The 12,230-nt window shown below is 39.3% G+C and overlaps 1 protein-coding gene across 3 annotated transcripts; it reads right to left on the bottom strand.

Moving 5' to 3' along the window:
• Nucleotides 1-454: 454 nt before the first annotated feature.
• Nucleotides 455-11,488, bottom strand: LOC110949778 (kynurenine--oxoglutarate transaminase 3). Of its 3 annotated transcripts, none has more exons than XM_022192003.2 (14): nt 11,188-11,488; nt 8,781-8,871; nt 8,416-8,477; nt 6,061-6,205; nt 5,369-5,518; nt 5,177-5,263; nt 4,515-4,637; nt 4,204-4,324; nt 3,775-3,851; nt 3,598-3,687; nt 3,300-3,486; nt 2,539-2,612; nt 2,357-2,443; nt 455-1,420 (listed from the first exon to the last, which is right to left on the bottom strand). In XM_022192003.2, the coding sequence occupies exons 2-14, from the start codon at nt 8,868-8,870 to the stop codon at nt 1,364-1,366; spliced, it is 1,350 nt and encodes a 449-aa protein (XP_022047695.2). In that variant the 5' UTR covers nt 8,871; nt 11,188-11,488; the 3' UTR covers nt 455-1,363. The 3 variants fall into 3 exon arrangements, with proteins under 3 accessions (XP_022047695.2, XP_022047696.2, XP_051803399.1); XM_022192004.2 differs by having other exon boundaries at nt 11,141-11,488; XM_051947439.1 differs by lacking the exons at nt 8,781-8,871; nt 11,188-11,488 and adding an exon at nt 7,486-7,533 and having other exon boundaries at nt 8,416-8,476.
• Between the last annotated feature and the right edge of the window lie 742 nt (nt 11,489-12,230).

A 12,230-nucleotide genomic window follows, 5' to 3' on the forward strand; every position in this document is an offset into this window, starting at 1 on the left:
TGTAAATCATTTCTGTGATTACATAAGTCATATGCCATTGTGTCAAAACTAACAATATCCAATTATTTTTAGTAATATTATCCAAGGGTGTTTTTTCATGAGGCGAGTTTGTCAAACAAGCCAGGCTTATTTCTGTTACTCTGACTTAGCTGAGAGACTTTGGCAACAGCAGCTAGAAAACTACCCTATGACAGCTCAGGCTCGCTGTGAAAATGAGCCAGATGAACCTGATGGAATGAATAAATAAAGATTACGAGCAAGAAAACCTTGTGAAGTTCCTGTCAAAAATGCAGTAATCATGCAACATGTAGCTTTTCATGATATGGTGCGTGTATTTCTCTATTGCAGTATTTGCCTTACTGTACGACTTTACCCATGTTAGATCACACAGGGTGAACATTGTAAAAAAGGGGGTTGATGGATTGTGTGTGAAGAAAAAAAGGAACACAACAAGCTGTGAAAACACATTTATTTTCCAAAAGGAGATGGAAACTAGATATGAATTCCTGAAACCAGCAGATGCCACCCAACTTTATATATATTTTTGTAAATCTGAATGATCCTCACTAAACTAAGCAATTACAAAAATAATCCAATTCATATGCCAAAAATATCAATTTGAAACAATGAGCAAATTGCAAAAGCTTCAATTTAGAATATACATGGTTTTACAAATTGCTATGCATTTTGTGTGAAAGTCATAGTTCCAGTGGTACCTTGCATAGAAATGTTTCATGCATATTTTTGATGTATTAGACAGTGAATACTGACATGAAGCTTGGCGGTGAAATATATTTTAAATTGCAAAGCCTGTTGGAAAAAATGCACAGTAAGATATTTTCAACCCAAATCATTAAGCTTTAGTTCTCCACTATCAGAAACTGTTACATTAAAAACATTTTATAAACACTGTACCCTTACTGGTTTTCACAAAACAGTCCAAACCAAAGATTTATGTCTGAGTTTTGCAGTTTAGCTGGAAACAAAAGACATAGAAAAGGCACAGTTACAGCAGATTGGCTCAGCAACAGAAGTCCCTCATTTACTTCTCTGCTGTGTATCTAATGTTGCAACCCTATAAAAAAGTATTAACTGAAACAGACAATACTGAATGGCAACAAGAATGAATAAGGGGTTAAATTCACTGTGGGACACCGCATAATAAGAACACATCACCTCAGCTACCTCACCCAGCTTGTATATTAGCTATTCATTTCACTCAAGCTAACTTGAAAAGCTTTTTTTTTTTCTCTAAACCCTGCACACAGCTCAGATGTTAACTGTTACTGAAGTTGTACTTATTTCCACTCAATGTGCCGTCCACTCAATTTGACCACAGAGATCAAATCTTCACCACATCCCATTAACTCTTTGCCCAGTTTTTCAAGATGTTTCCTGCTGCCTCCAGAGTACTGTCTTGCTGTTGAGAAAAATAAAAAAGTACGCGTTTCATAATAGAAAAAAAGTGCATCCTAGCCAGCATTAACACTCTGAACCCCAAAACCTGCCAGAAGTTTTGAAAGCAGCTTTATTTTTGCAAAAACAAAAAAAAAAGGGGGGGGGGGGGGGTGATGTCATTTATCCACCCCAAACTCTGAAAGAATCTTTGAATTTTGACTTTGCCAGTGGTTCTCGAACTACTCATCTGTGACATGCCGTTCTGTCCGAATACTTAAAAATACAAAATTAAGCTTAAAATCAGGAAATTTCATTTAAATTTCCCTTATTTTGCACATCTCATTTTAAAAAATGGTAAAAAAAATAAATGAAAAAAAAATTCAAGTTTCCTTTAACCATATTCTGTACAAAATTAAAAACTCTGCGCTCCTTAACATAACTGTGACTCAGTTGCAGTCACATGGCAAAAAAGGCATGGATTTTTCAGGTGAACTGCAGGTCATGTACAGACAGATGAAAGACTGACACAAATTTTAAAATGTAAGTAGTAAAACAATAACACTATGTACAATTGTCATATTTTTCCAGTACTGACAAATCTGTGGACAACTGAAAAGATACTGTACACAGCGATTCCAAGTTTTTTCCAACTTCTGTAAAAATATATATTTTAAAAAATCCTACTTTTGCTTTAATGACTTATGGCAAAACAACTGTCCCATACTAAACAGAAGACATTTTTGAGCCATCTCTACTTCTAGCCATGGCTGTGTTTGTTCCATAGAGGTGCAGTGAAAAATGAGTGATCCCACAGCGATATGTGTGTAATAGGAGCAAAAAAAAGGGTCAGGGGGAAAAGCCCAGAAACTGCTTGGGGTTCAGCGAGTTAAGTTTTACTGGAGCAATTTGTTTAGGTTGTATTCTTGGTTTGTAATAACTGGACACTTTTTCTACTTACCTTGATGAAGCAAAAGCGGATGTATTTCTCAAACTGCTTCCTGGACTCATCTCCAACAAATGCTGTGACTGGAATGGCTGCTAGTTTCTGTATGAAATAAATTAATATCATATTTTGAAAAAAATCACTAAAAAAAAAACTGTTGTTTAAATGTGAGTGCAAGAATGAAGAAGTGCTTTTACCTTTTCTTTAATCATCCACTTGACAAACTTGTAGTCATAGGCTTCATCATCAGTTATATGTGACAGGTCCACATCTACAATGAGGGAGGAATATTTACAAGTAGGGCTAGGAACATGTCCACTGTGATCCACATCCAGAATTTATTCAATCTGCAGTAATGTCTTTTCTGGTCACTTGGAGGCAGCAGAAACAAGCTGTGCACACGTTAAGGCGTGTGCACGGTTCCACAATATACTGCCGTGAGGGGGAATTCTGGCTCAGATCTTAAAAGTAATAAATATATTTAAAAACCCTCACACTCATTCAGCAACTCAACTTCAATTGACATCTCATGCTTGAATGCCTCAGGCAACCAGTCAAGCCACAGTTTTGGGTATGTACAGATGATGTGTCTGTGCCACACTTCATATTTAAATGACATCTGAGTCGGACTCTGCTGCAGCAGTGACTGCAGCTGGCCAATGATGGAAGCCACAAACAACTGATGTCATGACGCAGCAAGTATGTAATGGCACTGAAGGAAAACATTTGTTATAATATATAAAAGTTAAATAAAAATAAGTCATGTGGGTTGAAAATATTGTATGTTGATGTATTGTTCGCATCAAAGTCATTGACAGTTCTTCCTAATCATGGCAGGCCTATTGTGACATCCTTGAGAAGTAATTTCTTAACTTTAAGTTTAAACACATAACCGGAAATCTAATAATAGTTCAGTAAATCCAGTTTAAAATGTGAGTGTAAAAGGGCATAAACTCACTGAGAGACGTGACGTCCACGAGCATGAAGTAACCTCCGTCTGGGATGACAGGAGTCATACCAGCCTCCTGCAGGATGGTGGCTAACCGGTCTCTCTTTACTTCAAGTTCCTCTGCTAGTGAGGTGAAGTAGCACTCAGGCTTACCCATCAGCTCATAGTTCAGGACCAAACCTTGTGCCACAGCCTCCTGAAGACAAACACAAAGCTGGAAGCTTCACACTGAAACTACATTCAGTTCTTTTGTGCGTTCTATGAATTCAAAGTACCCTTCCTGATGGAGAAAGTTTGTCAGACTAACCTGTAAAGGTGTTGCGCAGGTGTACACAGTGTTCTGCATGACAGTCTGAAGATGCTTTATCAGGTGTTCAGGTCCTATTGACCAACCAAGCTAGAAGACACAAATGCAAAATCCATAATAAAAAAACAGGTGATTATAAATATCAGAAATTGCGTTCTGGATCTACACTTTCCGTACCTTCCATCCAGTAACACTGAATGTCTTTCCTGCACTGCTGATTGTAATTGTTCTATCCCACATTCCAGGCAAAGTGGCTACAGAGAAACAAAACATAATCAGAACTTAGGATATATTTTGAGAATCTTTGAAAGTCAAGAACATATCTTTCAGTTGCCAACATAACATAAGGAAATTAAATTCATGCCAAAAACAGATCCACGAGTTTTTGTACAGCTCTGCTAATGCAAAAGAAATGTTTTAAATTCATGTCATTGCGTTTTGTTGTGTTGCTAGACACTAAATCAAGTGCTACTGCCATCCCTCCATCCCATCCTAGTCGTCGTATGGTATAAAAAAATGCTGAAACTTCTAAATAGGAGATAAATGACAGCAATTGGCTCTTATTTACTATTTCTGTCAAACAAGTATGTTAAACTGAACACGTACCAATTTTGACATGCTGATGTCCCTTGTAGACGAGCCATTCATAAACCTCATCACTGAAGCACAGAGTGTCGTGTTTAATACAGAGGTCTGCGATCATCTGCAGCTCATCTCTGGTGAAAATCTGCAGAAAGAGGACAACAGCAAATGGAAGCTCATTTTAGGGATTTTTTTAAAAGACAAAATGTGTTTCGGTTTAGAGAGTCAAAGGGCTGGAAGATGGGTCTGAATCACAGGAGGAGAGGAGACATAAGGAAGGATATATTAGCGTCATGAAAAGCACCTCATGAGTGATGGCTGTGGTCTATACTCACCTTCCCAATTGGATTGTTTGGAGTGTTAATGATGATGGCCTTTGTCTTTGAGTTGAATTTACTGGAAAGCTCATCTGGGTCAAGAAACCAGTCAGCACTTGAGATTGTCTTCTTTCCAGGCTTCTAAAATTTTGCAGAACACATTTTCTGTTATGGCTCCTTACATCTTCTAACAACCTCAAACCACAGAAGTGTGCCGTACACACTATATGTATCAGGGAATCTGAAGGTTTTTTAAGTTCTTTTTAAAATTCAGTTAGGGTTAGGGTTAAAAGACCTCAGGCAGTACAACCAAGTCTGAAATGGAAATGTAGTTATGAACGTTTCTTCAGAGTTATGAATGTATGCTATCTACACTTACTATTAGATACTGACTAAAAGACATTTAAAGGCTTTCTTAATATTTTGTAATACTACATTATGAATATTTGTTTTATGAGATTAGTCTGTATAATTCTGACTTCACTTATATTATGTTGATCACAAAATTCCGTGACTTGTCACAATTTCAAAAAGAAATATAAAGTCTACAGGAAATCGTCAGAATCTTACATCAGTTTGTTACTCAAGCTTCACGGTGTAGTCCAAGTAATTTTAAATAATCTTAAACTGAATTTGGTGAACACTGCATAACCCTGATGTGAACAGCAAGTCAAACTCACGAGGCGTAACGGGATGAGCACAGGCTTGGCCCCTGCCATTCGCACCATCGGTACATAGCAATCAAAGAAGGGTTCAATGATGATGACCTGGAAGAGACGACATTACACAAGAAATGTGCTGTTAACACTGGGAGCATGTTTTCTGAATTTATATGTGAATGTGTATGAAATCAGGGAGAGAAACATCCTCACCTCATCTCCTTCTTCTACCAGTGCTTGCATGGTGCTGAATAAGGAACCGTAGCCGCCGACTGTGACCAGAATTTCTTTGAAGGGGTCGATCTGGCGTCCATAGACCTTCCCATAAACCTGAGAAAGGGCCTTCACCAAAGATGGATGACCCTATTGAACCGACAGAGGACACAGGTTTAAACAAATGACAGTACAAACTGTAAACAGGAAACATCTGGCTTCAGCAAACATTTCAGTGAAAATTGCACAAGGTATTCATTTGATTTTATATGGTAGCTCCTGTCTCTGTACCTCTGGCCTGCTAATCATCTAGATGTGGAATTTTAGCAGGTAATTGTACTAATCTCTCTGCGAACGGATGCTGCCTTCTTACATCCCCAACAGAGTGGCTGAGAAAATCCTCTTTGTTGGAGAATCTGTTCAGATGTTTGAAAACCATGACTGTGTACTGATAAAACATACTCACCCTCACTGACATCACACTTGTCACAGCAGTAATGCTAATTGCTAAAACTGCAGCTGATACGTAGAATACCTTAGCAGGGACTTCCTGCATTTGCAATCTGAAATGTATAAATCTGCAGCATTCAGAACTGTTTCAACTCAATCATCAGCTGAACCAGGTCTGCTGCAGCTTTAGCTTTTTTAGCAGTCTGCCATGAGCCAGAGCTATGACCGTTAATGAGACTTACAAAACCTCTGGTGTACTGGTTCATCCTGTCCTCTGATGTAGCTTTTGCTAGTCCCTCCTTAATATAAGAAGGTGGAGGGATGTCTGGAAAGCCTTGGCCCAGGTTAACAATGGAAGGATCGGCTGCTAGTGAAGTAAACGACACCCTGAGGTGACAAAGACAAAAAGCATTACTGGACAGAACAGAGCTCAAAAAATGTTTCTGACAAAAGGGCAAAATGTCACTGACAAAATATGAAGGCAATTTGCAAAGTACAATTTACAAACTCACAATAGAGTTTGGTAGAAAAGCTTAATTTGGATCCTTCTGGACTTCAAGCTGCCGGAAATTACCGAGCCACTTAGCAGTCAGTAAAGAGTAATGTAACATTATATTTTCAACTGTCCCACAGACCTTAAAGCTGCTGTCCGGAGTTTCTGTTTGTTTTCAATTTATGTATCATTTTTTAACAAAGCTTAAATGTGTTAGTCTAGTTCGATACTATAATATAAAGTTAGTATAACGCGAAATGAAAATTTATTCCTGAGCTCCGCCTTCCTCTCATAGACCCCCATGTTATTCCAAAAAGCGCCGGTTGCTGCCGACCAATCAAGTTCGAGCTTCAGCTTTGTCATGCTGTCAATCAACGGTTACGCGCACAGCAAGCAAGCCCATGCAGAGGTGGGCGAGCTACGCACTACGCAACCGCACGCACATTTGTTTTGCTTGTGGAGGAGAGAGCATCAGGGATCAGCAACTTCCAGAAAAGTTACCAATCCCACGGCTTGTCAGGCCAAGAGACTGCAGGACGTTTTTTGGCTCGGGGTGCTCGCGTCGCTCCCCGACCACGGCCTCCATAGCCCGCCTGACGGCTTCGTTTAGATGCCGTGGGATTGGTAACTTTTCTGGAAGTTGCTGAGCCCTGATGCTCTCTCCTCCACAAGCAAAACAAATGTGCGTGCGGTTGCGTAGTGCGTAGCTCGCCCACCTCTGCATGGGCTTGCTTGCTGTGCGCGTAACCGTTGATTGACAGCATGACAAAGCTGAAGCTCGAACTTGATTGGTCGGCAGCAACCGGCGCTTTTTGGAATAACATGGGGGTCTATGAGAGGAAGGCGGAGCTCAGGAATAAATTTTCATATCGCGTTATACTAACTTTATATTATAGTATCCAACTAGACTAACACATTTAAGCTTTGTTAAAAAATGATACATAAATTGAAAACAAACAGAAACTCCGGACAGCAGCTTTAAACTACTCACCTGTGAGGTGTGTAGTCAAAAAAAATAAAGCTCAAAATTCCAATATTTCATCAAATTCGCTTTATCCTACATATTTAATTTAGCAATTCACCAAAAATAAACAGTTTTGACTAAAAAGATTCTGTAAAAAAAAATAAAAAGTCTGTGTTCCTAAGCACAACAGGGAAGCTATGACTGACTCACATGACAAAAACTCAGGAACATCTTCACTGAATTGGGCTTAACTGCAGGCTGTTTACACAAAGCAGATAGGAGACAAGTGCGGAAAGACTAAAGATTAAAAATGGAAGTGGGCAAATATTTATAGTCATAGCATAGAGTTGCTATTTTTTCCGGTATTGGTAACAACTGTGGGCACTTGGAAAAATGTTGCACATGTTGATTTTGTGTTTACTCCATTTTGTCAAATAATGAATCAAATCCATCAAAGAACTGTAATGTTTTTCTCTTCTATTTGCACATTAAGTTTAACTGCATATTCAACATTTTTGAGTCCTCTCTACTTTTAGCTATGACTGTACTACCAGGACTTTAAATTGTAGTGAAAATGAGCACACACTTAAGAATTTGCAAAAAACATACAGAAACTGATTGGGATACTAAGGAATAAACACTTAAATGTAATGAGCAGGTACGTAAAGAATTCAAAAGCAAACACTTTCTCCATTTGTTATAGTTAATACCAAAAATTGCACTGGCCTTTCTTGGGGCAATACGTGTAATGTATTTAGCCGCACATTACACATATCGCCCCAAGAAAGGACAAGCTTATATTTTAGGAAATTACGAGAAAGATTTGCTGGACATTAACTGCGAAATACATGCTATAATAAATCATTTCTACAATCTTTGGATATCAGCAGTGCCTCATCATCACTTCATTGTATGTGTGCTCTCTCTTTGCTTTCTGTTAATCATGGTGAGACATCGTTTTGTCTCAGTCCCATTCAAACTAAGCAGCATCCAGCATAATGAACTACTGCACTGTAAATGCCTGGCTTTAATGTAATACCACTGCAATATAAAATGGAACCTGATCCGCAGTCTGTTAACAAAACCTCGGTCCTGCTGTCTCATGCAAACAGATAAGTGCTCCAATCACTGCTCACTTACCAGACATTCTGGTCCAGGCCCTCAATTCTTTTGGTGTGTGTGTGCCGCGACATCATTATATGCTGTAAGACAAAACCAAAACGCATAGGGCTACATATGTTATGTTCAGGAGCCTAACACAAAAGAACACAGGGACCACCTATGCAGCAAGCAGTGTGAGTGTGGTGGAGAAAAAATAATCATCAACCACTCTGCGCTTTTGAGGTCACATGATAGTTAACTTTTAATGTGTTATCTACAAGTTCTCCAACAATACTACTAACACAGCAGTTCAAATCAAAATCATTTCACCCTCAGTATATAGGATAGATAGATAAGGAAATTATTATGCAAGGTAAATTCAAAGCTTCATGAAGTGGACTTACCTGTGAAGTACAAAACCTCCGTCTGCAGTTTATGGGAACTAAACGACATGCAAACCTGGAGCAGGTGAGGACCTGTCGTGCAATGCTCATGCTGCACGAAAAGAGAGAGGAAAACAAACTGTGAAATTTATTTTTTCCTTCTCTCACTACTGGTTTAACTGGTAGCTTTGTGGTCACAGTGACTGTTTGATCAGGTAGATATTGCTGCCTGTTCCAGTAATGTTATCAGCTGTACGCCTGTTTCAAAACGTAGCCACCATTACTTCTGTTTTGAAGTCTTTGCGTGTCTACAGCACATTGCCTATCACTGTGTGCGCTGACTTACCCATGAATTACCTTAAAACTGAAGAAGTTTTTAAACAAAAGATTCTCAGGCATGAACCGTGCACTTTTGTTCCTGTGAACGCGATGCTCCTCTGAGGAATGTCAGTAAGACAACAAAACCACATCAGTGTGCATCCTTTAATCTGGCTCTGTCAACCAACTACTGAAAATGTGTAACAAGACAATTTCTCTGTTACTGATTAAACAATTGAGCCATTTATTAAGACAAAAGGCAAACTTTTGCTAATTCCAGCATCTCAAACTTTGCTATGTTTCTGAAACTTCTAAATTTTCTATCTGTTGTATTGGGTTTCCAATTCACCTACTTTTTATTTTGACTTTAGCTTTGTACTGTCTGATACAGTATTATGCAGCTGGGACATCCTTCTTCATCATAGTAATCTGTCTTAGACTTTGACCGTAGCAGCCTGTAAAACAAAACGAGCTGTCATGTGTCTGTGCTCTCTTGCCAACTCAAGCTTGTTCCGACTCGTGCCAAACACCATGACGTACGTACATGACCGCGCAGAGGACTGTGGGTCAGAATGGACAAAAAACATGTCGGCCTGCATACTGCGATATTATGAAACGGAGTAGGACAACCTGCTATTTTTGGCATGCCACATTTGCCGTACTGTGTATTGGGACTTAGTAAATCGTTCCCTGCAAATCGTTTTCTGCAGTAGAGGCTGCAGATGACCACAAAGATCACTAAAATGGACAACTTACAAGTTTTTTGTGGTTGCAAATGTTTATTTTACACAAATATCAATTGTTTTCTCAGCTTCACGTTTGGTAGCTTGTGTAATTTGCCTTATTTGGTCATTATGAGGTAAACTTTCATTGGAATCATATGCTATGTTTTTTATTTATTTTATAAAAGTCATTTCATTTCATTATCTAAATACTGGGGCTTGCTACTTTCTTTGGCTTCCACATGTGCACAGGAAGTAAAAAGTGAGAAACACTAAATAGGAAGATTTGCTTGCAAAAACAAATGTATGTAGGAATGATGTTGACCAAAAACAGGTACTCTGTCAGCAGCGCCTTGCAACTGTTGACACTGTGCAAGGCAACATGACTAATTTGTTTGATCACTTAAACCAAGAGCACGAAGCTCTGGATGTGCTGTCCTGGATCTGAATAGCAGTCAAAGAAAATAACTATTTCAGATGCCTTTTCCAGTGTTATACCACATGAGAAAAGCTCCAAACTGCTGTTTTCAGTTTGTTTTTTTGCTTTATTATTTCTACTTTTCTATGCAGATTCAATCCTCTATAAAATCACCCCAATCATTCAAAACTGAATAAGTCTCTCAAGAAAAAAATAGCTATTCAAGTCATCTGCTAAAAATTCTTGTATTTTTCTACAAATATATATTTTTTAGAAAGACAAAATATATAATGTCATTTTTTACAGTATCATGTAGCCCTAGTCTGCTGTATGATCTGTGACTTAAGAGCTCAATGGACAAGGACACCTCTTTCTCACAAATCCCAGCTGAATCTCTAGAAATAACATAAATCAAAGAAGTACAGAGACAGATGAGCAGGTAAATTCACTTGATAGGCTTAATATTGGGTCTTCACTGCTTTCTTTTGGCATTTTGAATCAGAAAACGGCTGAATATCAACAAACCTTTGTAAAGATTGGTGAGTTTTGTCATGGAGCTCTCATGTCACCTTGCACTCTCCCAGATGTCTGTATTGACTTATCGAAATGCAACAGCAGGTGGCGCCGCGGTACTTCTTCTAACAGCTACAACTCATTGACATTTGGTGTTTACAATGATATGGCAACTTTACACTGGCTAATATTTCTCCCTTAACAAGTCTTTGGTACGCTACCGGCTCATATTAAACATGTAGGTTGACAATAACATGTGCTATCGTTAGCTACAGCCAACCCGGTAGACTGCACGTCAATGCTAGCTAGCTAGCTAGCTTTAGCTAACGGAAGCTGTGTAACGGACAGGCCGTCAGCTCTCTCTGGCTGTGAAGCGCAGTGAAGAAAGCCGCTCTATAGGAAGCACGTACCATGAAATGATAGAAGTTAAGCCACCAGGTCAGCAACCACAACTTACTTGCTGTGACACTGAACAGCCCGGACAGACCTGCTGAGAGGTAGCGGTCTAGAGGAGGAGACGGGCTGCAAGCATACGCCACGCAGTGCTGCTGCTGCGTTCACTGCCGTCGAAAACTGGCAGGTCGGCGTCGGCGACTATCTGAAGCCCTTTCCACGAGACACGGAGCATTGGCGCGTGTGGTGCCAAAACAGTGTTTCTGGTCCAAAAACTGATCCGTCAGGTTTCGATACGTCTGTAGTTGCCTTTGTCTGGATCAAACTGTCTTAACATGCAAATATAAAGACGCATCCAGCTCTGGGACCAGGAACACAGGGGGAACACAAAGTGAATGCAATGCAATAACGGTATATATAGTAAAATGCATAGGTATTTACAGAAGGGCTCAGTGCGTTCAGAGAAGTCCCGTCACAGCATAGGCCTACAGCAGCATAACTGGGGGTGTAACTAAGGGACGTTAAAGAAAAAGTCAGTTGTGCCCCGTATATATTGGACTCCAAGTGACCCCCTCAGAGTCACTTGGAGCCCTAACTATAAGCTTTGTCAAAAAGAAGGTTATAAGCCTGTTCTTAAAAATAGAGAGCGTGTCTGCCACCCAAAGCTGGTACCACAGGAGAGGTGCCTGAATAAAGGCTTGTCCAAGTTATGTGCAATTTTCTTCCTTGTTGAAAGGAGCAACAATTGCTCAGCAAACAATGGTATAGGGTTTCAATTACGCAACATAAGGAAAAATAGATACCCCCATTTGATTTAAATGGGAGAAAATAATCGAAACACCTCTCAGTACAATGCAAGACAATGAAACAGCACCGCAAACTAAAGATCCAACAAGACCATTACATTAAGTCACCACAGTGATCATTACATTAGATTAATCAAGCTAGGCCTATACTAACAATAAATTGATATACTGTATGTGTATATTTTATATGTCACCAGTGTTTGTGTTGGTTTAGAAGCTGTGTGTGTTTCACTAAGTGAACAAATTGTTCTAAACAAGAGGATCTGGACTGTATCAGCTAGCTTCTGGTCTGCCAGTTCTC

This window comes from Acanthochromis polyacanthus, chromosome 4 (assembly GCF_021347895.1).
Source record: "Acanthochromis polyacanthus isolate Apoly-LR-REF ecotype Palm Island chromosome 4, KAUST_Apoly_ChrSc, whole genome shotgun sequence".
NCBI classification, from domain to species: Eukaryota; Metazoa; Chordata; class Actinopteri; family Pomacentridae; genus Acanthochromis; species Acanthochromis polyacanthus.